This window comes from Molossus molossus, unplaced genomic scaffold, assembly GCF_014108415.1.
Source record: "Molossus molossus isolate mMolMol1 unplaced genomic scaffold, mMolMol1.p scaffold_m16_p_12, whole genome shotgun sequence".
In the NCBI taxonomy this organism is placed as follows: domain Eukaryota; kingdom Metazoa; phylum Chordata; class Mammalia; order Chiroptera; family Molossidae; genus Molossus; species Molossus molossus.
In genome coordinates this window covers 61,818,710-61,846,303 of record NW_023425347.1, presented here as the reverse complement: position 1 = coordinate 61,846,303, position 27,594 = coordinate 61,818,710, and the positions used below count along the sequence as shown (strand labels likewise).

The 27,594-nt window shown below is 49.3% G+C and overlaps 2 protein-coding genes across 2 annotated transcripts in view; one reads left to right on the top strand and one right to left on the bottom strand.

Moving 5' to 3' along the window:
* The window catches only part of C8A (complement C8 alpha chain), a 56,900-nt gene extending 47,308 nt beyond the window's left edge, over nt 1-9,592 (top strand). Inside the window, exons 8-11 of the mRNA XM_036257268.1 lie at nt 106-237; nt 1,407-1,564; nt 5,681-5,903; nt 9,441-9,592. Of these exons, the coding sequence (XP_036113161.1) occupies nt 106-237; nt 1,407-1,564; nt 5,681-5,903; nt 9,441-9,592 (665 nt within the window). The remainder of the gene's footprint in view (nt 1-105; nt 238-1,406; nt 1,565-5,680; nt 5,904-9,440) is intronic.
* Nucleotides 9,593-20,544: 10,952 nt separating this feature from the next.
* C8B (complement C8 beta chain) overlaps nt 20,545-27,594 on the bottom strand; it is a 37,492-nt gene continuing 30,442 nt past the window's right edge. Inside the window, exons 10-12 of the mRNA XM_036257002.1 lie at nt 24,386-24,539; nt 22,785-22,853; nt 20,545-20,776 (exon numbers count right to left, since the gene is read on the bottom strand). Of these exons, the coding sequence (XP_036112895.1) occupies nt 20,625-20,776; nt 22,785-22,853; nt 24,386-24,539 (375 nt within the window). The 3' untranslated portion in view covers nt 20,545-20,624. The remainder of the gene's footprint in view (nt 20,777-22,784; nt 22,854-24,385; nt 24,540-27,594) is intronic.

Below are 27,594 nucleotides of genomic sequence, written 5' to 3'. Positions count from 1 at the left end.
TGAGACTCCAAAACCAAATCTAGCTTTTACTACTGTGAGTTGGTCGTACCATAGGAATAGTCTTTCAGGATCTCAGCACTTTGTGTTTCTGTCTCCCTATTGTAGGTGTTACCTATGAGGATGTCCAGACATGCTTTGGAGGGTCTCTGGGCATTTCTTACGACTTTCCAATCGGCGCACAGGTTGGAGGAGGTTTAAAAAAAGAACTTTGTGAAAAAAGTGGAAAAGGCACATCTCGTAAGTATTTAGTAAAGAGTTTCCCAAAAAGAAAAGCCAGACTTTTTGTTGGACACAGAATCAAGTTATGGAAACTATTCCCTGCCCCCCACCCTCCAATTGATTCCATCCTAGTCAATGGTCAAACTACATAGTTGCTAAATACTCCAAGCCGATGACCTGTACTGGCTCTGTGTTTGAATCCGCCAAGGGTTGAGATGACCTTGGAAAGACCTGGCTTTTTATGGTGCACGCTCTTTAGATTTCAAGTACTACATAAAGGTCAAAGCGAGACTTAGGATGAAGGAAATGTGTAGACAGAACCTGGAAAATCAACTGTTGAGATAAAGGCCCATCAGGATACAGTCCAGAGGGAGGATATATGTCCCTGAGAGAAGTTGGTTACCAAGTCCAAGCTCAAAGAATAATTAGAGAAAGATTGATTGGAATATTTTGTAGCATTTCATAAAAACGTCAATATGAGTGTTCATTTGTTCGTTCGTTCATTCGTTCATTCATTCATTCATTCATCAAACATGCATTGAGCATTTTCTCCAGGTGGGAGATAACAAAGAATGCAGGGATGATGACACAGTTTATAGGGTAGTGGATCAAGGTAAATACAAAACAGGTTCAAGTTACTCCCCTGGCGTTAGGCTACTCATGCCTCAGGGCCTTAAGTCAAATTACTTCTTCTCTCTGATGTCCTCCTCTCCTCTCTCCATTTCCTGGCAAAGATTAATTCACTTTTCTAGAAAACTCACCTTTTATCCTGACCAGTCCCCCACCCTACTGTAGATCTGACCATGTCTTTCTCTACACCCCTACTGAGCCCCACAGAGACATTCACTGTTTAGTGGAACCTATTTGACATAGCAGCACTGAATAAGCATTTGACATGTGAATGTATAAATGAATGAGTGAATGATTATCCCTTTTCCCACCTTCTCTCTCCTCTGTGTTGGGCTGGGCTGTCCTCTCATTGTCTGCTCAAACTCAGAGGATGGTTCTATTGCTACGTCTTGGTCCTTCTCTTCTGCTTAGTCCTGTTAGATAACCGAGCAAGGTAGAAGAATGGAAGCCAGTTCTAAGAACAGCACATAAACTCTGTCCCATATCTCATTAGTGGCCCTTGTGAACCTGTCCTTCGGATTTTTGGGAAATGAGCTAATGCAGTGTCCTCTCGATAGCAACCGACGCAAAGAACATGGGAGTGGAAGACATCATATCCATGGTGAGAGGTGGCAATTCCGCCTGGGGCACTGGCTTGGCCCACAACACAAGCATCGTTACGTATCGTTCCTGGGGGAGGTCGTTAAAGTATAATCCTGCCGTTATTGATTTCGAGGTAAGTCTTTTCGCAGTTGAAGAAACTCTACGTCCAGGAGCAATGAAAGTGAAACAGACCAGATCATTTCATATTTCTTATTATGGGCCCATCAAAGAACGAGATTAAATGGTAACGGCACACTGACCTGGAGGCCCTCCGACGCCTGACTCCGGGGAGTATGTGACTTTAGACCCAGCCACAGGACAGCTGGGATCACACGTATACTATCTGGCTGGTGCCCAGTTTGACACGAGTAGTCACAGAATCTCTTCAGGATTGGGTGACATTGAAAATAATGATAATTTATATGTATACACACAAGACTTTAAAAAACACATCTGTTATACTGGGGCTTGGCACACTTTTTCTATACAGGGGCAGATAGGAAATATTTCAAGCTTTGTGGACCATATACGGTTTCTGTTACACAAATTTTATTTCTTCTTTCTTTTTTTTACAACCTTCTAAAAGTGTAAAAACCATTCTTAGCTCAAAGGCCATAAGTGGGTTGAGTGCGGTCCTGAGCTGTGGCTGTACCTGCTGCCTCTGCTCTAAATGGTCTCATCTCTTCACCACAATGAACCCTACACATGCTACACCCCATTGAAGAGATTAGGAAACTGAGGCTCCAAGGACTCAAGTGATTTGTTTAGGGTCCCATATGTAGTAGAACCTGGGTCTCAGACCTTTGGATTTCTTTTTTCTTTTTTCTTTATTGATTTTAGAGAGAGAGGAAGGGAGAGGGAGAAAGAGATAGAAACATCAATGAGAGAGAACATCTATTGTCTTCCTCCTGCACACCCCCCACTGGGGATCTGGCCCACAACCTGGGCATGTGCCCTGACTGGGAATCTGACCAGCGACCTCTTGGGGCATGGGTCAACACTCAACCACTGAGCCACACCGGTGGGACAGACCTTTGGATTTCATATCCAGGTCTCATTTCCCTGTATCCTAGTATCTTCCTCAAAGCCTTGGTTATCAGCCACTGGGGGCAGTGTTGTTCCCACCGGGACATCTGATAATGTCTGAACACATTTTTGACTCTCATGACTGGGAGGGTACTACTGGCATCTAGAGGGTAGAGGCCAGGGATGCTGCTGAACTTCCCACAATGCAAAGGACACCCCTCACCACAAAGATCCAGCCCCAAATGGCAGTAGTGCCAACATGGAGGAACACTGCCTAAATCCCTAATCTTACAAAGGGAGTAAAATTGTATTCCAACTGCAAATAAGTAACAGTTCTACCAGTTGTCAAACTACTTCTATTCATATGCAAGGGTAATCTATTAAAAAGGAGTGATATTTGGGGCTTTTAAATAAAATATTATTGTTTTCCTGTCCACTTTCTCCTGACCCTTCCCAATTTTCTACATATAATTAAAATTCCAGGTATGGGCGCATTCCTCTTCTTAAAATATATACCAACAGTTAAACCTAAAAGTCTATTATGACACTGGCTCTCTATGAAGAAAGAGGTCAGATGAATTAGCCCTGGTTTTATTTCTTCTCCAATAAGTAAGGGACCATTTTCACACACCTGTAATTCACATAGGGTCTGAAAATTGCTATCATCAAGCTATGAGTGATTTGGGCAAAAACTGTAAAATTGATATCAGGAGTAATATATGCACTTTCATGGGCAATAGGTGAACTTTGCATTTGCCTTGAGCAAAACTTCCAAGGGGAAGCCTCATTCAGACCAAACGCGGTCCTCCGGGAAAGGGAGCCCGGGTTTGGGGTGAGAAAGATATAATTTGGCTCAGCAACTTTTTGATGTCTAACGTTTGACAGTTACTTCATTTTCTGAGCCCCATGTCCCCGCTCTATAACCTGGGGACAATGGGATGCCGTGTTCCGAGGTTAGGGGGCGAGAAAGGGTACCTACAGAGGTCAGCTGAGAAAACAGGTCCCAGGGGTTAAGTGAGCTGACCAAGGCTTGTGTCCGGTAAACAGCAGAGCCCAGCTTGAGCCATGTCTGATCGACTCTGACACCCACAACCACAACCATGGGACTCTGGAAGAGTTTGGAGTCGAGGCAGCAAGTCGCTGGAGGGTGACAGGGCTCGAGCTGGGCCCTACTGATGCTCACCAAGGACTGAAGGGTGAACGGGAGGAGAGAGACACTGTGGACGACGGGACCAGCTGGGGGTTATTGGAGCTTGACGATCTGAATGGAAACACTTATTTACTTGTACATCCCCAGAGCTTAGCAGTACTTATTTATGGTAGGTACTTAGAGTGAGTGACTATAGGGATCATGTGATGTGATGATGGCATGTTGTATGCAGTGAGCTATGTGTTGCCGTATCACACCACTTGCTTTCTCTGAATCTCTTTTCTCATCTGTAAAATGAGAACAAGAGCAGTTGCCAATATCTTTTCAAGCTCTAATATTTCAAGATTTTGTCCCGCACCCCGATCTTCCCTCCTTTACGCCCCCACCGGCTCGAAGGGGAGCTCCCTGAACTCTCCCTGAGGGTCTGGGAGGGAGAAGCAAGAGATGGACGGGGTGCTAAGCTTCGCTGGAAGGTCACAGGGAAGTGGCCCAGCGGCCCTGGGCTTTCCCTGGAACCAACAGTCCCTTGAGCCAAGGCCACAGGGCACCCGGGCCGCACGGCCTTCCTGACGAGGGGGCGTGTTCCCTGTACTTCCCGAAAGTTCTGCCCTTCCCTTGGCTGGAGGCCCAGCCAGATGGGACATGCCCAGCCTGATGACCTCAGCCCCAGCCCCTGACCACAGGCCAAAGTCTGTTTGAACAGGTCTCTGCACACACTTCCAGGAACCATTCAAGGCCGCGCAGTACCCTCCACTCACTCAGACTCTAGAGAAGGGAGGTTGCCCCGGGCTCCGGCCTCTCTGAGTCCCTCTGTGACCCTGGCAAACGACCCCTCTCAGGGCTTCAGGTGCCGGTCCTGAGAAACGAGAGGTCTGGAAAAGAGCTTTAATTTCATGATTGTGTGCTAAAATATATAGCACCATTCAGTGTGCTGAAGGTAACCATAGGTACATGACATTTGAAAAATATGGGTTTTTTTGTTACTATCATCACTTCTAATAGAAATGGTGATTTTATACGGTTCTTCCCTTTTGTAATGATATCTCACATTCATCACTTCTTTAGATCCTCATAAGAATTCTGAATTAGGTTTCTATTTCCATTCGGCAGACAGTGAGGATCAGGTTGAGAGGGGCGTTAAGAGCTCTGGCCCCAAAGCTCGGGGGTGAGCAGCGTTCACTTGCCTTGTACTCGGTGACAGGCCGTCCCTGTCCACCGACCGCCAGCCTCGCCATGCCGGATCGCGCCGCGGGAAGCGGCAGGGCTGGGATGTGGAGGCGGACTTCCTGCCTCCCCTGCCTGCTCTCTCCATCTGCTGCAGTGCTTCCCACGGAAGGGCCGCTTGAGTCCCCCAGGGCACCGTGGGCAATGTCGGGAGACAGTTCTGGCTCCCACAGCTAGGAGGTGCTCCTGGCATCCGGCGGGTGAAGGTCAGAGAGGCTGCTGAGCAGCCCGTGATGCCGGAATTGCAGCACAGAATTGTCCAGCTGGAAAGTCAGTGGTGCCAAGGTTGAGAAACCCTGGACCATGGTCATGCCCGGAAGGGGCTGCCTCAAACGGAAGTGATGCCCACCCTCCCCGTACACGTCATCTGCAATGACAGCATCACCAACTATCAAGGACTTCGCTAGTTCCTGCATGGAAGGTTGACAATCAACACACACACACACACACACACACACACACACACACATCCTTTACATGCTTCCTGATTCCTAGAGTGCTGGAGGGAGCAGGTGAATGGGCACACATGGCTTTTGAGGTCCCCACTTCCTTTGAGATTGGGGACCACACCTTCAGAGTTAAGCAGGTCCACAGTCAGAGTGACTTGTGCTCTTTGTGTGACCCTGAGCCGGTCCCTCACACCGTCCGGAGCCTCCACGGCTCCACCTGTGGGCTGGAGAAGTTAGCTCCTGCTCAGAGTGGCTGCGAGGGTTTGGTGCAGCGGGAGGACCTCGGTGTCTTGCTCTGGCCTGTCACGTAGCAGGCCTTCCAGGAGCTCGCGGCCAGTTCTCAGGCTCTGGGAACCTGGATGAGCCCAGGGAGGGGCCTCTGTTGCTTTTGTGCCCACAGACACTGCCGATCCACGAGCTGCTGCGGCACACCAACCTGGGACCCCTGGAGGCCAAACGCCGGAACCTGGAGCGGGCCTTGGATCAGTACCTGGCGGAATTCAATGCCTGCCGGTGTGGGCCCTGCTTCAACAACGGGGTGCCCATCCTCTCGGGCACCAGCTGCAAGTGTCAGTGCCCACTGGGTCGCCAGGGCTCTGCCTGTCAGCAGATGGAGCAAGAGGGTAAGAGGCGTGCGTCCTCACTCAGTGTACGCCCGGCCCAGGCAGGGAGGCTGCGCAGAGAGCGCTCTGGGCTGCCGGCCTCTCCGTCCGGTGCCCTCGTGCCCATGTGCCCAGTGCCCTAAGAACGCACATGCTGAGCTTTATTGACCCCACACTTAATGGCTCTATCCTTTCCCTCTGCCTCTAAGACCTTCCTCAGAGGAGAACTGTTTGCTGCCCAGGTGAGCCTGGGCAGGAGGCTTCCATCTTGGAGGGGTACATTCACTCCGAGGCTGCCGTGACGTGGCCAGCCGCCCCGTAGCTGGGAGCAACAGAGATGTGTTGCCTCCCGCTTCTGGCAGTTAGAAGTCACAGTCCAGGTCCATTGGCCAGGTCGCCTCTGCGGCTCTGAAGGAGACCGTTCCATGCCTCGCTCCCAGCGTCTGGTGGTTGTTGCCAGTCCTGGTGTTCTTCAGCTTGGAGAGACATTCCAGTCTCTGCCTGTCTTCGTGGGGCGGCCTCGGCTCGTCGTCTCTGTTTTCACTAGTGTTCTTCTGAGCACATAGTCGTTAGATTACGACCCACGCTAATCCAGCGACAACTCATTCCGATGTGATTTAATCTGCTGAGACCCTATTTCCAGATAAGGTCACATTGGCATGGAATGGGGGTTTGGACTTGAACATATCTTTTGAGGCACGTAATTCAACCCGCTGGAAGGGTTAAGTAGTTGTCCTTACCGTGCGAGGGTTTCCGCCTAAACACAAGGTGGGGCAAGTCGGTTTAGACATGCATAGCTGTAGCCTGAACCGGAGGAGACCAGGGAAGGAGGCTCTCAAACAAGGGTTCAAATCCACATCCTTTCGCGATGAAGAAGTCTGCGCACCTGCTGTGAAGCCCGACAACCTCATAGCTTGCCGAGACACTGGTTAGTCACGTCTTTCTCCTGGGGCTCATCTTTCTCATCGAAGTTTTCTTTGAGCCCCGAGAATCTCTGCACACACCCCAGGCTTCCACTTTTCCGTGCATCCAAAATTGCTCATGTGGTACAGGGGGTGATGATAAAAACGTGAGCTACCGAATCTGTGTGAAGAGAGGGTTAAGAAAAAGAAGCCTGCATAGGTGTATCTAAGGTACTACTCTTGGGTCCATAACACAGACGGTGGAAGCACAGGAAGAACAGGGTGCCTGGTGTTTAAAGCAGAGGGTGTGGGTTATCATTTCCTCGCTGGGAGGCAGGATAGCAGAGCTCTGGTGTCTGACAGGCCTTTGAAACCCAGTGCTGCCGACTCTGTCTAGGAACCCCCAGGCGGCATGCTCATCACAGGCTGTGTGGAGGATTGAACGGGGGGCGGGGGGCTCTGGCTCACACAGGTGGCTCGATTATAATAAGTAAGCAAAGGAGAGCTCAGCTGGTACAGGATCTGACCAAGGTGGGCGCCTCGTCTAAATACCCCCTACGCCGGCTGGAGGGAGTACAGATTGAGGCCCAACCAGCTGCCTGGTATCCTGCAGGAGGAATCTGAGAGAGGTGAGCCACAGTGGTGAGTGATCCAGGCTTTATGAAGGAGGTTGCGAAGAATAACACCCAAGCAGACCAATGACCAGGGCAAAGCCTGTACAGTTTCCTCGTGTGAACTGGACAAAGGTACTGCCTGACAGGTGGGGGAAGGGGGAGAAACAGAAACGACTCAGGGCCGATACTGCCTAGCTCCAGGGTCCAAGGACTTCTTGGCTCTTCGAGCAGAGTGTGGAGGGGCTTCAGCCCCCCTTGCCCCGTTTGCCAGGAAGCTTTCCCAGAGGGACCAAGGCCAGCGAGTAAGAAGAACTCACCCTAGTCTGTGCCAGGCACTACCACAACACGTCATGTGCATGGACTATTTATCCCCCCAAGGATGTTATGAGGTATATACTATAAATAGCCCCATTTTACAGATGAGGAAACCAGGGCAGGCGGAAGATGAGATGACTTGCTCAAAGTCATTAGCTGGGGAGAGTCAGAGCCAGGACTTCGACCCAAGTAGTTAGGTGCTGGGACCCAAGCTCTTAACTGCTGCATTCCACTGAATTACATCCTAAGAGTCAGGAAATGTGGGGAATGAGGGGAGAGATTCTGAGATGATTCCATTGACTACCATCTTGGGGAGCAGGGACAGAGGGTATATCTTGGTTCACAGTTATCAGCACGGCTTGGCTTAAAGGGGCAAACGTGAGCCCTGCCTGGGCAAGTGCAATTACATGTCCAGGGCCCTCAGAACCAGTGACTGACTTGGATCCTGTCCCCACAGCATAGAGACAGAGAGAACAGGGAGTGAGAACTACCTAGACATGCCTTTTCAGCGGCCCAGTGCTGGCTCAGAGCTGGTCCATGCTGAGTGATCTGTACACACGATGGGCATTGGAGAAGGGGGGCATGATGCCAGTGATGTGGGGGTGGTGGCAGGGCACAAAGGCCCGGGTCCTCCTCCTCACAGCCCCATTCCTCCTGCACAGTTGCATTCAGTCAGTTGCGGGAAGCTCATGGTGTTCCATTGACCTTGTTCCAAGCAGGGTGTGGACATCAGGTGGCCTCGGGGCTATCAGACTGAACTTTACACCTGACAGAGATCAATCTGGCAAAAAAACATCAAAGGTTGGGGAGTCAGCCACCATAGAGACTCAGACACAGGTCCCTAGGGATTCTCCCAGCAAACCTTTGCCTGTGGGGACTGGTCACAGAGGTGGGGGAAACAGAGACAGAGAATCTTGCTGTGGCTGCCCTACCAGGGCGTACAGTCAGAGAGCTGGAAGGAATGTGAAGATAATCTCATGCGATGGTAGTCACACTGGGATCTGAGAAAACTGTCACCCAGAGGAGGGGTGACACTGACAGTCAGCCCAACTTCAAATACAACAGCTCCCCTCTCATCTGACTTCCATGTCGGGGCCCGTGCAAGATTTCATTTTAGAAAAAAAAATAATGATGGACAACCCTGCTGGATTGGTCCATCCTTCTCATTTTACAGAGGGGAACACTGGGGCCGAGGGAGGAGAGCTGGCCCGAACGCGCAGAGCCGGCAGGAGGCGCCGCCCCGGGCTGGGGGTTGTGTGAGCTGGATTTCCAGACACGCTGCATGTGTTCTGAGGCTCTGTGCAGAGAATCTTCACCCACCCGGCCCCACTGTCAGAGTCTGAGAGGGTTTGACTTGCAAGCCCTTGTTCTAAAGCTCAGCCTTGCTCTCCACAGGGGTGCCTGTGAATTCCCAGCGGGGCACTCTCCCCTTCCTCACACCCTCCAGGGCTGTGTCTTTCTTTCAGAGGGGCATGCCTCCCTGCCTTACTCTGCCACCCATCTTCATGGAACCACAGGCTCCAATTTCATGAGATGGGCTCCCCAGGGGCCTCTCTCACTCCTTTCAGAATTTCAAACTAAGTGTGAGGCATTGAGCATGGGTCTGGGTTGGCTACACCAAGGCATTTCCCCAAGGAGGGATTGCAGACCATTCCAGGGCAAGAGGTGGTCCTCCCAGCTGTTCTTGTAGACTAACCTCCTTCTCCCCTGGGAAACCATCTGTGCAGCAGCCAAGACGGACGGTCGCTGGAGTTGCTGGAGCTCCTGGTCAGCGTGCACAGCAGGCACCCGGGAGAGGAGGAGAACGTGCAATAATCCTCCACCCAAGAATGGAGGCACCTCATGTCCAGGGTGGACAGTGCAGACCCAGGCTTGCTGAAGGCCTCCGGGCATGGGCTGGGACACATGCAACGGATGTCACCACCTGCACTGACCACTGGATAGCGACTTCTTGCAACTGAGAGTCAGCTCCAGTCAACGTGGACTTTTTCTCTGTCCTGCCAGCTCCCAGGGCTAAGACCAGGCTGTGCGTCTACAACCAGCTGTTCTATTCCCTGCAAAACTCAGTCATCCAACAACTAGGTGCTGCGTGGTCACCAGTCTCAGTCCTGCTCATAGCACTTTGGATCATCCCCCGTTCCTCCTCCCCCAACCCCAAAAAAGGAGCAATCTCAACCCATGTCTTACAGGAACTTCTAGGACACTGGAGGTTAGGGCTGAAAAGCAGGCATGGGCTCTGGAAACAATCAAGGCCAATAAAACAAAATATGAGGAGAATTATCTTGGTTCTTTGATAATAATATTTGTTCATTCATTGAACGATTATCAGTTGGTAGGATAAGCAGACACAGTGAAATAATGAGGAAAAAAATTAAAGATTGACTCGCGTTCTTTCAATTTTCCTTCATTTCGACTCAACATTTTCTTGTGTTCTTTCAATTAATGTCTTGTTTGCTGAAGTTCTTACCACGATATCATATTTCTCCCAATTATTTTCTCACACTATTCAATTTCTTCTTTGTGTTTTCCATGGTTAGTCCTTGTATATTGGGGCCCATATCTCCAGGGACTATTTATGACCATCTGCTGCTATCTTGAGGACGGCGTTAGCTTTGTTTGGTTCAGCGCTGTATCCGCAGAAGCCAGGGCTATGCCTTGAGTTGGGAGGGACCTAACAAGCTTCCGTGGATGAAGCGAGGGACTGAGCTCAAGAAACAGTTCAGAGATGGGGTCCATATTGGTCAGGCTCGCAGAATGGACCATAGATCGGAGGGGCCAACCAATAATGATCAGCATACCTTCCCTGCCACACCGGCGGCAGCCAATCCCCAGCAGCCTCAGTTCCCACAGCACGCCAGTCATGCCTCAAAGAGAGAATGGGTTGTGTTGCAATGAGTTTTCTGTTTACCTGTAAGTGTCTCCTATAGACTGCAAGCTCCTTCAAGGTAGAATTTGTATTCCCAGTGGGTACAAGAGACATCTGTGTATATGTACGTACTCTATCTTTCCAGAGTCCTCAATCTTTTTAGTGTAGTAATAAGACTTGTATAGACATGATTGCATTAGAACGGGTTTTAGGGACACAGGAAATTAATTGCTAAGTTAATGCTCAAACATGTGGCACACAAAATGAGTGCCAAGGGAGGCCAGGTGGGAGACAGACTGACTTCTCTGTGTGCATTTTATATATGGAATAGGGCTTGACCCAGACCTTGAAGGATTTTTGAATGTGGCAAAGAGGGAGGAGACCTTTAAGAAAGACATTCAGCATGTTACAAAGTTTGAAGGTAGGAAGGGATGGTGGGGGCATGTGTAGGTGTGTGTATTGGGAATGGAGAAGATGGTGAATGTGAATAAATAAGTCATATAAAATACTTAAAAAACAATGCCTGTCACATACGAAATTATTGGCATCACCCTTAATATTATCATTGTTACTACTATTAATTAAAATGTATAATTTAAAAGTTTATTTCTGAACTCTTTAGATCTTCTGTCGTCAGTTTACCTTTTAATTAATTAGTTTACTAATTAGTTTACTAATAATTAATTTCCACTTGTGAGTCACTGGGAGCGGCTAGAGTGTGAAGAGAGGCCAGCCGGCCAGGCCGAGCGGGTAATTTACAGAGACCGTTCAGCTTGATCCAAAAGTGGTGGCTCTCAGTCTTGGCTGCACCTAGAATCACCTGGGAGTTAAAAAAAAACACCCTGCTGTCAAGAGGCTGCACCCCAGGCTATTTGCTTTGCATCCAAATCTTTGGAGGTAGGAGCCAGACCAGACGTCAGTAGCTGTCAAAGCCCCTCAGGTGGTTCCCCTGCAGCCCAGGTTGAGGACTTTCCAGAGTAGAGGCTTCTTTTTTTTTTTTTAACATTTTTATTAATTTATTTATTTTTGTTACAGATGTTTCCACTTTTTTCACCCACTGATTCCCCCTTCCATCTCTCTCCCCACCTTTGTTGTCCATGTCCATACATACATGCATATAAGTTCTGTGGTTTATCCCCCCCACCTCCTCTTCAGGGGATTGTCAGTCTGTACCCCACTTCCACATCTCTGGGGCTACCCCATTCCTCAGACTGTTATGTTCATTATATTCCAGCTTCGTTACTCGTTGAGGAAGATGCAGTGTGACCAAACAAAAGGGCAGCCACACCAGAGTTTATCTGTGCTGTTTCATGTAGTCTAAGCGAAGACCTCCTCCTACGTTTGCTTGATGAGGCCCATTTTACAGCTAAGAAAACTGAGTCTCGGCTGGGCTGAGCCTCTGGGGTGGCAGATCTGGCCGGCGGGCCAGGGTTTGAGGGCAGTACATGAAGCACACACTCCCTGCCTTTGCTCTGTGCTGCCTGCCGGTGGAGGGATGGAGGGTGGTGTGTGTGGTACAGGGCAGAGCGAAGAAACCAGAGGCAAGGAAGCCCGGGAGGAGGAAGCGTGGGGATCAAGGTGGGAGGCGGTGGGAGACGAGGACGCTGGGACTCGGCAGTTGCCTGGAAGGCCTGTGAGCCAAGACCACCAGCTGAGCAATGCCATCTGTCTGTCCCCTGAGCCAGAGCACCATCCCGTGCCCCCTCCTTGGAGGATGCTGCACCCGGGAGTCTCAGACACGAAAGACACAGCAGCAGCCGCGCCCCCTCCAGGACGCCCAGCTCTCCCCGGCAGCAGGCAGAGCTCATCCAGAGCGTTCTCCGGCGGGTCCTTTCAGGAGATCTACGGTCTCGGGTTTTATAGGCAGCAGATGTAAAAACGTGGTTTAAAGATACCATCTTCAGCTTGACCAGGCGTCTTTTGAAAAGTAAATTAATGATAGAATGAAAAGCAATAAGGAGATGCTTTTTCCTTTCCCCCCTTGGAGATGGAGGAAGATCTAAAGCGTTTAGCACTCAGTGAATCTCCTCTGAACCATGTGCCTCTAGGGTGACGAAATGGACAGAGAGAAAGGGGAGCTGCACACGGTGTGGAAATGCGAGATGGCAGCGTGAGCCAGGAGCCGCGCTAGGCCCGGGCTGTGATGCAGGCCAGCAAGGTGCACTGCTGTCCACGGGGACCATGGAGGCTGCTGCCCCTCACGTGGGAATGGGTGAGCTCTTGTGCCAGGCCCCTGCTGGGTGCCGCAGGTGCAGAAATGAATCAGACCTGGCCCCAGCCCCGGAAGAACACGTGGTCCGGGTGAGGCCTGTGAACCATGGCAGGAGGCCCCCTGCCGGCAGGAAACCCAGGGCCGTGGGGCAGGAAAGAGCCTGGAGGAGGAGAGGATGGCCAGAGCTAGACCAGCAGAGGAAGGAGAAAGGGGCAGGATGACACAGAGGATCTGGAATGCAGTTAGAGAGGGGGAACCAGGAGGAGGGGTTACTGGGTATGGGCCCTGGCCCTTCTCAGGCTGGGATGGCTGAGTTTGGACCTTGGGTTTGGTCTGGTCCTTTCCTGAGGGCAGCCTGTGCTTGGTCCCGGGGAGATTTCCGTAGATACACAAGTTCTAGTCACTCTGTTGTTCCCCTCAGGTGTCCTGGTGGTCAGCGCCCCATTGCCCTTGTTATCAAGCCCAGGATGTTGGACTGGAATCTGATCTGATGCAGAGTACTGCTCCATCTTCACCTCCCCTCTCAGACCCTGGAGCTGGGTGCGCTAAAATCTATTGTCCCTGACCTAATATACAAAGCCCCGCAAGGACTAGCCCCTGGCTCTCTCTGACTTAGTTTCCTTCCGTATACTCTTCCCTCCGTCATGCTGCTCCAACCACCAAAGTCTTTGTGCTGTTCCTCACGCATGCTAAGCTCTCTCACGCCTCAGGACCTTTGTACCTGCTGACCCCTCTGCCTGAAATGCTCATGCCCTACATGAGCTCACCCAAGACTCACTCCCTTATTTCATTCAAGTCTCTGCTCCAGTATTACCCCTCCAAAGACTTTACCTGCATTTATTTTATCTTTTTTTTTTTATCACTACCTGAGATTATAGATTTATTTATCCTGCCCTTGGTATGCCTCCCCCATTAATATGCATTTTTTTTCATGGCTAGATCCTCAATACCTAGAATAGTATTTGGTCTTAATAGGGGCTCAGTAAATATTTGTTGAATGAATGAACTATTTCCAATTTAGTTCCCTAAATTGGTTGGGCTTTTTGTCCTCTCCAGGTCTTTGCACACGCTACCCAGAAATCATCCTCACCGGCCAGCTCCTGCCTCCTCCTGCCTCTTCACCGAGGGTCTGCAGGGTATAGGGCAGGTGTCCATCAACCAGAAAACCAACGCTGACCCCTTCCATTTTCCCACCCTGCGTCAGGCGCCATCTGATACATTTTACACCCCCCTTCACCGTAGCCGACTTGTCTGTCTTCAACCCAGTGACTTCTGGCAGGGTGGACGGGGCCCCCATTTACTTCTGGAGCCCCAGCACCGGCACAGGGTCTGGAGCCCCCAGTAAAAGTTTGTTAGATGCTGTTCTCTCTAGTCCCTCTGCCAGGGCAGCGATTTTCAACCCCTTTCATCCCATGGCACACAAACTAAGTACTCAAATTCTGTGGCACACCAAAAAATATATATTTTGCTGATGTGACAAAAATGTAGGTATAATTTTGATTCATTCACACTGGATGGCTCCTGTTGTGATGGCTGTTGTCATTTAAAACATTTTTTGATTTGACAACATAAGGGAGAAGAGGTCAGTGCCCTGGCTAGGTAGTCAAGTCTGGCATGCTTTAAGAATTCTTACGGCACGCCGGTGGGAAATCGTTGTGCTGGGGGAACGGATCCACACCAGGCTTTGTGTGTCGTGTGCAGAAGTTTGTAAGAGAGATTCCCCACGGAAGAAGTCCTCACGGGACCCCTGCATCCTGCAGCCTTCCTGGTGCGTTAGGGGACCATCCACACCATCCCTAGTGGCTGCACAGTTACGAGAGTGCCCACTGTGGTGAAGGAAAGTCCATCAAATCAAGTTAAAAATTCTTCATTCATGGCCTTGGGGTTTCCCTCCTAACCCCTGGGAGAGATAAAGGAAAATATGTTTTCCTTCTATATTAACAGCTTAAAATGCGAGATAAATCCTCCCGTCCTAGCCTATTTTTAACAAATGGAGTTGGCTGTCCAGCGGCATGATACATGTCTGACGGAGCTGTCCATGCTATTTCTTCAGAGATAGCAGCTAAGAAGTTTTATCTCTTCTTTGTCTCCCTCCCCCATTCCCATCTTCCCAACCAAGCCTGTGGAGCAAGCATTTGATGGATGGATGGTGTTTGGGATAAAAGGGGCCGGAATCAGATAGGTTTCAGGATATGAACACACTGGCTTATTAACAAGGAGGCCCATCTGGCAAGAGGTGGGGGGACGGAGGAGTGGATTCCAAACAGTGGTCAGTGATGGATGAAGGAACACCTGGGGTAGCAAGGTGTGGATGCGAGATAACTGGTGGACACAGCCACCCATAGTGGGAGCCCCCAGGCTCCGGAGCAGCCCCCTCACAGAGGTGAAAGTCAGACCAGCCACTTGACTGCCTTTGACAATCCTAAAAATCCCCCACGGTAAACACAATCTCTGGTTCTTCCTTTCTTTCTGTGAAATGCAATCCAAGATGCTGGGCATGATTTAAAAACAAAAAAAAGGCAGCTGTTAGGCAGGGTTGGTTGTGGGGCACCTAGAACAGGAAGGTGGTTGAGCACCCACCATGGGCAGGCACTTTGGGTGATAGCTGTCCCTTTCAGATGTTATGTTGTCCAGTCCTTACCCTTGTGCCATCGAGAGTACCTGCCACATTTTCTGATGAGGAAAACGAGAAGATAAATGATTTGCCAAGGTCGCTCAGCTAGGACGTGGTGGCTTTGGGTCTGTCTGCCCCAAAGTGCTCTGAATGGCTCTGCTTCTCCACTATCAAATGCCATACCAGGGGCCTTTCTCTGCCCCTTCTAGGCAAGCGAGCTGGCGGGCGGGCATCCTGTACAGTGAGGCTGGATGTGCTTCTGCCGCAGCGGGGAGCTGGGCAGCCGTGTGTCCGGGCCGCTCGGACGCCGTCAGTCCTGCCTCTTCGGGCTGTGTGGTCCTGGGCGAGGCGCTCAGTGTCTCGGAGGCTCCGTCTCAGCACCTGTCCGAGGCTGATAACACATAACACACCCTCCCTCCTGCAGGCCTTGAGAGGATTAAGCGGGATTAGGTATGTAAAAGTTCTTTGTAACTAGTAATGCCCTCCGCAAATATTAGTTATTATGCCGTTACATTTCCCCTTTACAATCCAGAGCTTGGGATGGAAAAGCTCTCTACGTCCTTGATTAACACATCTCCTAGGTGCTAAGCTATTTTACGTCTTTCTTGTCCTCAGGTGTCGTAGCGGGTTTCACACTGGAACCCTGCCTTTAAAGCAGTTTTCAAGGACTTTAAAAAGCCAAACCAACCAGCCAGAGTTCTTATGGATGGTTTGCAAATCCCTAGAAACGATGATGTCAATGATACAGCTAACCGTGAAGGGCTGGCTTTGTGCCAGGGCCCCCTTGAGTATCACGGTTCACATAATGCGCATAGAACCCCAAGAGCTTGCTACCGTCACCATCCCCATCTTACAGATGGGGAAACAGAGGCACAGATGGGTACGTAACGTGAGTCATGGTGCCAGGCCGTGTCGCCAGTGCGGTGACCTGGCCCCGGATCACACGCTTCCAGGCACTTCCGTCTCTGCTCGGCCTCTGTCTCCGGTTCTGCCTGAGAGGTTGTGCTGCCCCGGGGATGTCAGTAAGCCCACCTCCGAGTTCTGAGTACCTCAGTACCGGAATCCGCCCAACAGCTAAGGAAGACAACTCAGGGAGAAACGCACCCCATAGAGAACTCTGATTTCACCTTCAGCACACAGGGACTCTCAGGGACTTCGTGTTCCATTCCAGCATGTCACTGTCAGGTGTCGGGCGGGCATTCTAGGTTTACAGTGGCTCTGTGACGAGACAATGACGGTGGAGGCAGAATGGTGGAAGACAATTTCCTTAAGTGACTTCATTCATTTCCTGCCTCTGCACATACAGGGCGGGGCTCTCAACCTTGTTCAGCCTCTGTTTCTTCACCAACCGGCAAACGTGCTTCTCAGGTCTGTAACAGTGTCATGACTGCAGACTTCGTGCTCTCTTCCTCTGTCAAGTTCCCTGAAGCCTCTGGTGGTCCCCAGTGGGTGTCACCAGCACCCCTAAGAAGCAGTATCAGCCCTCTCTGACATGAGCTTCCTGCCTCTCTTACTTGACTCTGTTTGCAATGCTGCCCGTGAGGCTGGCGAAGGCGCCTCCCCTGGCCACTGCTGTGTGGGCTGCCCCTGTATCAGGCTTCTGTGCCCCACACGTCATGACGCCACCACCATGTGCCCCCAATGCACTAAAAAGTGTCTCACTGCCCTGGGAAGGTCCTGCCCTTGGCTCCACTCATCTCCCTTTCCATTAGTTCATTAAGTCATGCAACAATGAGTCGTGGTTGCCAATTGTCCCCGGCACTGTACTGGGTACTGGGGATAAATGAGTACAGTCGGCAGACACTCTCCCTGCCTTCATGGACATTGTATCATGAAGGAGAAAGAGGTGCTACATGAGTAACTTATAATACAGTGTCTGCAAAGCCTGGAGACATTGGTGAATAGACGTACTGTCACTAGGACATCTGCAATCTGTGAAACAGTATTTCCCACCGAGATGCTCACCATGGAAGTCCCAGGGAGACCAGGCGGGTGTCCTGCGGGCTGTCTGCTCCAGATGCGTGCTCTCCCTGTGTGCCTGGGAGCAGGCCAAAGTCCTCTCTACAACGAAGATGGCATTTCCTCTGGATGCTCTGCGGGCAGGTGCTCTTTCTTCTGCCTTCCCGCACTTCCCACCGTGATGTCCACAGTCAGCTCATTCAATGTAAGGACCAGACTTCCCTTCGAAACTCTCTCCATGTCGTCTGATGACTGTATTAATACCCACCCCCATCCAATTCAGAGAAAGATTAAATGAGATAATGTAGGCTAAAGACTTCATGAATTGGCAGCTTTTATTATCAGAGTGATCATTTTTTTCATGAAAGTTACGTTAGTAGCCCAAGGTCACAGGGAGGAAGCATAGACACAGCCCACCCCCCTCTTCGCCTCCCTCAAGCGCACAGCGGAGGTCGTCGCATTTCAGAGCTCAGAGCCTTTGGAGGTAAAATCTTCCCGACACGCTCGAGTCCTGTGCTGTGATCAAGCCTCCAGGACCGCGCCTAGTCTGTGCCCCCTACCCGGGTGCGCTGCTGTGGACTACATTGGCCAACGTTTTCCAAAAGCACAGTTTGTATTTACTTTGTTTAATTCTTGCATTATGTTTGAGCCTCCTCCTAAAAGCATCTGTTTGCAAAAAGAGCCACGAGGGGAAGTTTGGTCCACAAATAAGAATATAATATTACACTGTTTAGCAGCACCTGGGCGTTACCCAGGTATTCAGTGGAGTTCCGCAATTCAACCGCCTCTCCTTCAAGACCATATTTAATAGGATAAACCGTGTCTGCTAAATGCGATCAACGTGAACCTGGGCTGTCATCTCCATAATCAACTCAAATTGCCCATTAGGAGCGGTGGCTGTGATGGAGATTCGGGATTTAATTTGGCGGCGCTGGCTTCGGCGTGCTGGTGTCGGCTTCGTGGGAGCCTCCTGTCAACCAAAGACAGAACCACTCCTCCCTACCTCCGGGATCTTAAGATAGCTTGTAACTCAAGAAAATTATATGGCCTCCGTATAATGAAAGAGATAAAACATAACTGGAGTAGCCTGTTGAAGTAACAACAGACAGCAAAGAAATAATAAGGCCCAAAAAGGCCCAGACCTGTCAGCTCCACGGCGGGGGACGTGGGACGCAGGAAGGCGGACAGAGTCACCACACTTGCAACAACCCCTGAGCAGTGAACCATCAGCTCCTTCTGGTGGGTGTTCAGTTCCAGAGAGCTGGTTGGGCCAAACTGGTGGGTGGTAGTGCCCCGTGCTTCGGTGTCATGGACATGTTAAGGTCTTAGTCCCCAGCACTGAGCACAGGGGCAAACTCAGGGCAGACGATGTGGCAAAAAACAAAAACAAAACAAACAAAAAAAAACCAACCCACACGAAACAGCAACAACAAAAAACTGGTTAAAAATGAATAAGATGAACCAATTCACCTTCCACGAACTTGTTTACTCCTACCAATTTAATTTCAACAGATTCACATAAAATTCTGGAATCAGACAGAAAGTACCCAAGAGCAAAGAAAATATTAAGGGATATTTTAATATCCTAGAACAAATGAGAGCAATAAAGATTAAATGATCACTTGACTCAGTCTCACAGTAAACAGATTCTGGTTTTCAGTAGCCCGAAGATCATCTGTCTGCCTTACCATCCTCTCCGAGTGCCTCCCTCCCCCGGTGGAATGCGCACGAAGGCACGGTGAGCAGAGCGGAGGCAGGGCGGGAGGTCTGCATGGCGCACTGCCCACACCCTCAGCGCGACCTTTTCCTGCCATGTTTTCTCTTCCAGCCAACACAACCTCTCCTCTTGTTTTATTTTTTTCATTATTTTTATAATACTTTTTAACAAATCATTTTTTTCTTTATTGATTTTAGAGAGAAAGGAAGGGAGAGGGAGAGAGAGACAGAAACATCATTGAGAGAGAACATCGATCAGCCGCCTCCTGCATGCCCCCCACTGGGGACGGTCCCACAATCTGGGTATATACCCTGACTGGGAATCAAACCGGCGACCTCTCGGTGCATGGGTCAATGCTCAACCACTGGGCCACACCAGCCAGTCTTAAAATACTTATTTAGTTGTTTTTCTTAGAGAGAGAGGAAGGGAGAAGGAGATAGAAACATCAGTGTGAGAGGGAAACATTGATCAGCTGCCTCCTGCATGCCCCTTACTGGGGATCGAGCCTGAAACCCTGGCATGTGCCCTGAGCAAGAATCACACCGGGACCTGTCAGTCCACGGGACGATGCTCAGTCCACTGAGCCAGATGAGCTGGGCTCCATTCTTTTCTTTAACTGTTTCTCATTCAGTAATCAGTTTCCCTGGCTCTTATCTCCAACTCAAGATCTATGGGTCCCACTCATGTCACAATTCGGCCGTGCCCCAGAACTCCTCTTTGCAACACCCACAACCACACCCTTCCTGTGCTCAGCATTCACCCTCTCAGGATGCTCGTCACACACACACACACACACACACACACACACACACACACTATTTCCTAAGTTCTATTTCATAAAATATTCTTCATTAATCAAATGTCCAAATTTATTAGAGAAAGGGAACATCATAATTACGAGTTTAAAACCCTGGAACCCAAGTGCCCAGGTTTGCACCCTAGTCCTCTGTAAGCCTGGACAAGTCACTTACCTGTTCTGAGACTTAGTTCCCCTACCTGTCTGACAGGGCTCCTAGATAGCGGCCACCTTATAAGGTTGTCATGAGGGTGGAATGACCACACCGATGAATTAAGCATTGTGGTTGGTACAAAGTTGTCATTCAGTAAATATTAATGGCCATCGTCATTGAATGAGACAGTGCACTCAAGGGAAGAGTGACTTGATATCTGTTCATTGATTCATTATTGGACACCTACTCTGTGCCAGTCACTGCAAGACAGCAGGACTTCATAACGACTAACTGCCGACACAGGTCCTGGCTGGCAGTCGGTGTGCGTGGGAGAAAAATGCAGAGGTGGACGAAGGGACAATTACCAAGACCTTAAGCCCCCCAGGAACCGATAAGCATTAAAGTCACTATGTGTTCCATCAATGTGCGCTTTACAAATCTTTATTTCAGACATCCTGTGTGGCTCCCCTTCAGCCTGGGCTGGTCCCCGGTGGGCGCTGGGATGGGGGTGGGGCTGCCTGAGCTCCAGGGCGTGGCAGTGTCACCGTGTGCGGCCCCCACCTCAGTGCCGCCAGCTAGGAGCCCTCTCCTCCTTAGCAGGTCCGTGTTTCTGAAGCAGGGCCGGAGCAGGGGCTGCCCCCGTTTTGAGGAGGTGGGTTGTTGCACTGCCTCTGTCTTGTTTTATGTCCTCCAGAACATGGAGACCAGCTTGACCAGCAATTCCACTGCCCATCAGTGGGGACATCTGTAAGAAAGAAGGTCAAGAAACCTTGGTTAGCCCTTATCACACTGGTGCCTTATAGGTGGGGTGGGATGTATAATCCAGGGGCTTTGGGAGTCTGAATCTCTGATGTTCTCCCTCCAGTCAACTGTACTTGTTTCAGGCCAGAGTTTTCACCATGCTGTCCCCCCTGCCCAGACACTGTTCCTTCCTCTGTTCATCTAGTCAGTCCTATTTACCCATCAGATCTCCGTTTAAGGGTTATTCTTACAGGGAAACCTTCCCTGACCCCACCTCCCGATCAACGCCCCCCCTTCGCTGCACTATTGTCTGTGTCCATGGGTTATGCATATATGTCTATTAGTTGTTTGGTTATCTCTTCAATGTATAAAATAGGAGCTATGTTATCTACTGTGAGCCTTGTGTGTGTTAAATGAGGTAATAACACTGACATTTGCCTTTCCCCTGGGGATTTTTTGGTTGATGAGATAGGTAAGTGATCAATTATATCCACCATGATATATCATGTGTCTGGATGGGCCTCTAACTCACAGTGTAATTCTGAGCACACTACTTAATGTCTCTGGGCCTCCCCATCTGTGAAGTGAGAAGGCTGGGGTAGGAGCTTCTCAAGGTCTCTTTCAACCAGTAGAAATCCTGTAGCTATACGAATGCACACTCCCTGGTGGATCGCTGTGCGGGGCTCGGTTGAGATGTGGGAGTCTTGAGTGAGAGTGAAGACAACTCTGTGCACCCCACTAGGGAGGGGAACAGTGCAGGCAGGAGTCAAGATCAAAGACTGTGGACTCAGACCCACTGAATCTGAACACGTACTGACTATGTGACCATTGGGAAAGTTAGTTTGTGGCCCATTAAACCTCAGTTTCTCCATCTTTAAAAGGGGATAGTGACAGTAACTACTTTATGAGATTGTTGTGAGGATTAAAGGATTTAATATGTGTGAAATACAAATATAATATATGTAAAATACAAAATATACAAAATAGATGTAAAATTAATATATATAAAACACAAAAGGATTTAATATAGGTAGCACCATTTATTTAGCTCAAACTAAACAATATTGATTTGGCTCTTACAATGTGTTTTGGCATCATTCTCAGTGTTTTATAAGTCTGATGAGGAAGAAACTCAAGACAACTCTCTGAGATAGTTAAAATCATCATCTCCAGTGTATAGATGAGGAAACTGAGGCACAAAGAGGTGAAGTAAACCTCTTAAGGTCACAGTTATTAAACAATAGGGATGGAATTTGAACCCAGCTGAGACCAAGCACTTAGCAAGGCACCTGGTATGCAGCCAAGTACCTAATAAAAGTATTGTTTCTATTTGCTGTATCATTCCCCTTTTTAATGGTATCACCAAGAAGTTGCAGAAAGGAAAATAAAGGGAAGGAGGAGTAGGGGATTGAGAACTCCTAAATAATAAATGGGCCAAAGAATTTGAAAGCTAGAAGGGATCTTAATGATGGTTTAGTCTTTCATTTGTTTCTTCAACACATATCACTGAGCAGCAACTGTGCTGGGACATGGGGGCACAGGGACAAATTGAACATGATCACCCCTACTCACAGACACAGGGGAATAGACACATGGAACACTAAATATAATATGCTAACAGCTATGATAAATATATGTTCAAAGTCCTATCAGAGTCCAAAGGAAGAATTAAATAATTCTGCTTGGGGAGGGGGAGGAGTGAGAGGACTTTTTACAGAACAAGAGGCATCTGCACAGAGCTGTGAGGGATGAATAGGAGTTCGCCAAAAAGAAAAAAAAAAAAGCATTCCAGAATGTTCCAAAGAGACGACTTGCAAATGTCACTAGTCATCCTATAACATGGAGCACTCTCAATTGTGAAAATAATGAAATATACAGTCCGGAGCCAGGATGGACCCCAAGTTTCATAGCATCCAGCTCCCTACCAAACACACCTCACTCTTACTGTTTTGAATTATTCTCTAGTCTTCTCTAGAGTTTCCTTTTCCCACCAACTGTCAAAGACTCCTTACTTTTCCGGAGGGTGATCTCACAGCCTTGGCCTTGAAACCCATTAGGACAGATGCAGTCACAGCGTGATCCTGAAAAGACAACGCAGAGAGAATGTGAACTGTAACCATGTGATGCAAAGAATTCTTGCAGTTCATTCCCTACATCACTGCTTTTCCATTCGCTTAAAAGAGGGCAAACATTTAGTTGAATGGTCTGAAATACGCCAAGAATACCTACTCCTTATTGAGGATCCTTTGCTCATAGAAGAATGTATTTATTGCATCATGGGGAATTACATGGAGTTGTTGAGAAATGTCACTCATTAGCAGAAATTTGACTTAGTCTTATATGTTCAGAGTCAGAAGTTACATTTGTGGTCAGTGAGGCCAATGGTCATTTTCACCACAGGTAATTATCTAACCTCTGCTTGAATACCTCTAGTGATGGGGAGCTCACCACCTTTAGATGTCTTATGCTACCTTTGGCCAATTCTAACACTTTGTAAGTTATTCCTTATGTTAATCTGCAACATGTCACCTTGGAGTTTCCTCATCTGGGTCACCCTGAATCTCTTCGCAGGACTGTCTTTCATAAATCAGGCCCTGCGAGCATCCCAGCCCTGTCTTCATTTCTCCGTCACCTCCAGGGTAGAACCTCAGGTGGATCCCAATTCCCAGGCCCAAATTTCACAAGAGGCAAGAGGAATTTCAGCAACCCTAGATCAAACCTTGAGCTGGGGAGCTGATATACTTCCTGCTGAACTGACCCTTTCTTAGGTGTCCTTGTCCTGATGGCAGAACTTCCCAGCCTTAGGCTCTCACTTATGTCTGCTTTGCTCATATCCATCCTGTCCAACAAGTTAGACACACGCTCCTCAACCTCAGCTACGTAGCTGGGATCCTTCTCCATGAGAACAGGTCTCTGGATCCCTTCTGTTGAGCTTGCTTCACCAGCACGGTTTGTTCGGCCAACTCCAGCGGCTCCCAGGGCAGTTCTCACGTGTAGCCTGGGCTGGGATCTGTTGCCTCAGAGGACTGACATGTGCTTTGCAGTGAGGGACACCTGAGTGCAGGGGTCTCCTAGGTCCAGTCCAGGAGAGGTGGGGACCTAAGCTGTTGTGAGTCACACCCAGGCTGCAGGCTGGAACTACCTAGAGAGGGTTTCACCACCCTGACGAGGGATCCTTCTCCTAAGACCCTCACGTCATGACCCGGGTTGGGGCCCAAGCATCAGTCGTTCTGACAGTCTCGAGTACAGGCTCACCTCGCTGTACCGCGCCTTGCTTCACTGCCCTTCACAGGTGTTGTGTTTTTATGTGTTTTGGATTTTTTAAAAAGAATAAATAAAAGGCAAGGCTCTCCACCAGCAAAAAGGGTATGCCCATGGTTCTAATGCCGAGTTAGGTTGAAGGTGCTCAGCTTTAAGAGACTCCTTTCCCCTGTGATAATGAAAAGAGCTTCATGCCAGACCCTGGGGCCTGAGGCAGAGGACTGAGGGTCGGTCTGGAACTGTTCTTGAGCTCCTCTGGAGGGTATGCGGTTTTGATAACGTGCTCTGGCCCCAGAACCGGCCCCTGCAGATGAGGGTTTCCACGGGGAGACCTGCTGCCTGGAGAGGGTACCTTTCAGGACAGGGACTCCATTGCCTAGGCAGGGAGCACAGAGGCAGGAGCTGACTTCCTTCTGGAACTCCTCCAGGGCCCGCTTCATGTGCTGCTTCACCGTGCTGGAGTAGGCGACGTCGGCGGAGGTCACCAGCTCATACAGGGGCTCTGCCTGGGAAGGAGCAAAGGCATCCGTGTCAGCAGAAAACACTCATCAGATAGAAGCGTAAAGCGAGTTTCACAGGAATGGGCAAGGGGTCCGTGTGCAGAGACCAGCAGTGGAGTCACGTGGAAACGGACAAAGGCCACGGTGGCCGATGGACGCCCCGTCGTCTTTCTGTCCCGCTCCACCTCATATCCACAAAGCAGCTCATTCCAGTTCAGGTCAACCAATACTTACTGAACACCTCCCAAGTGCCAGGAATTCTGTACAAGTAAGGCTGAGGGAAAACTCCTCTCAGGATACTCAGAATCTAGAGATAGAAACAAACGCACCAACAGCACAGTGGTGACAGCTAGCAGCAGAGTCTTGAAATGGATAGAGGAGCAGGTGCTTAATCTGTCTTCGGTGGGGGGAGGAGGTGATTTTCAAGCAGCTCTTTAAAAGCATTAAACTTAAAGGAACCTTGTCCTAACACCGCTCCCCCTTCCGAATCTATCAAAAGTGTGCACACCATGCAAGAGGCACTATCAGAAGCCTTTCCCAAGCTCCAAAGCTCACGGAACACATTCCCACCACGAAATGCTCAGAACACTCTATACTACTCATCCATACAAATTCTTTTCGCTCCCTTGTGGTCATTACATTCTTTATGTGTTGAAATCCTCCCCGCCCCCCCCCCCCCCCACACACACACCCTCTTTCTTCTCTAATTAGATTGAAGAACAGGGCTACACGCTGCTCCTCTCTGTGTGTGGGATCCAGCCCTGAGCTTAGTGAGACCACTGATCCACTGATCCAGTGGATAATTCAAGGGGGACCGAAGACCTCATCATCAGGGCAGTAGCAACAGGCAAGGAGGAGAGGGTGTGCATAGCAGAACCAGACAGGCAGAAAGAGCGGTGCCAGCCACTCGGAAGCCACGGATGGAAGTGGTGGTATTTGTAGGTCAGGACAAACCAGAGACAAAGTCAAAGCGTGTTGAGTCTCTTGGCTCTAGTTTCAGCTCCAGGGCCAGGCTCCTCTCCAGATTTTGTTAGTGACCCTGCCCTAATCCAGCCCTGGAGAGTTTAGGGTCTGTCTAAATGCAGGCAATCATGCCTAATAGAAGCCTCCAGTGAGAAGAAAATTGCTTCCATTTCTTAATGCATCTGATGCTGACCTTCGCCCCAGTGGGCAGAGCACAGCCCCTTGGTGGGCTCATTGTCTCACCGTTTTGTGGTCAATGAATTGATCCAGAGGCTGCTTGCAGAACTCTCCAGCCTGCTGGCCAGCACATGGGGGAGGGTCTGCTATACCCCAACACTCAGCTTTCCCTGTGGAGGACCCTGGAAGGCTGTCTTTAACCACCCAGGCGTTTTCCTACCGGCACTGAGGTTTGCTCCAGGAGAGAGCAAGTCAGAGGCAGAACTGGAGTAAATCTCACACGAACGCTGTGTGCCAGGAGCTGCGCTGGTGGTTTACAGATGTGATCCCACTTTTGTTCTCAGAAGGCAGCAGTTATTAGTCCTGTTTTCAGGTGAGGTTAATTGACTTGAACAAAGTCAAACAACTCATAGAATAGCACTGCTGGCGTTCTAACCCAAAGCCTGTATTTTTCCTACTCGTTCATGACGATTACTGATAAAAATGTCTTGACTTCCCATTTCTAACCTCTGTCCCAGGGTTCTCCAAATGTTGCAGACTTGGGTGGAGTTCTGAGCATCAGCTCCTCAGAACTTCATAGCTCTGTTATATGGATGAACTAGAATATATTCAACTCTTGCCCTGTTATAAAATCTTTAGGATGTTCCCTTTTTTCCTTTTCTTTTTGCTATTACAAATAACATCAAACAAGGCTTGTTTTTATACATACATCTTTACCAACTTCTAAAATTATTTGTTTTGCTGATTCTGCATGTAGGGTTATTAAATCAAAAGCTATAAGCATGCCCTGGCTGGTTTGGCTCAGCGGTTAGAGCGTCGGCCTGCGGTCCAGAGAGACCCGGGTTCGGTTCCCGCTAAGGGCACGTACCTCGGTTGCAGTTTGTCTCCGGCCCTGGTTGGGTTGTGCGGGTGGCAGCCACTCGATGTGTCCCTTTCACATCGATGTTTCTCTCTCTCTCCCTCCCACTCTACCTGAACAAAAAATGGGAAAATGTCCTCGGGTGAGGATTTAAAAAAAAAAAAAAAAAGCTGTAAGCATTTTTAATGCTTTGAATATATATAGTTACATTCTTTCCCTAAAGGGTTGTACTGATTTATAGTCTCATCTCATTTTATAAACATGTCCCTCTCATCACTCTCAATAAACATTAAGTATTATAGATTTTTAATCACTGTCGATTTGATGGGTAAAAAAATAGTGTTTTTTACTTCAATTTTTATTCCTAGAGAAGTTGAAAATATTGCACATTTCTTCATCATCTGAGTCCTTCTGAGTGTTGTCTATTTCTTTGAGCTGTATCTTTCTTATAAATTGCATTAATTTCTTATACATTTAGAATTTCGTTTGTGGCAAAATTATTTTGTTGGTGTATAACTTGCCAGTTAATGCTATTCATGGTTTCCTTATTTGAAATTCAGAATTTATTGTTTAGGGTGCCTTCCAGCCGTCCAAGTCCAACATTCCCTCACCAGGCAACGCTACCACCCCTGGACCGTGACCCTCTCTGGGTCAGAGCAATGCGCTTGTAGAGGATCTCCGATGAGGTGCTTCTGGGCAGGGGCTGGGCTGCAACCCCGTCACCCTTGGGGACAGGTTTCCGACAGTGAAAGGTGCACAGAGGGAGTGTCCTTCCAGGGTAAAGCCTCCGTCACCTGGATCCCCGGGCGGTGTTGAGAAAAGCCCCTGGCCAGTATACTTTTGAACGTACCACTGAGATTTGGGGGTTGTTTCACTGACATCTCTGTGGGCACCATTCACTACCGTACCTTTTCTTTCTGCCCTGGGCAAGGCCCAAACTCCATACAATATCTTCCATCAGCCTGGATCTCAGACCACAACCTAGCTACCTGGACCACTGTAGAAATGTACATGAACGACAGACGTGGTGACGAGGGCTGCCAGTTAAACACAGATTTCCCA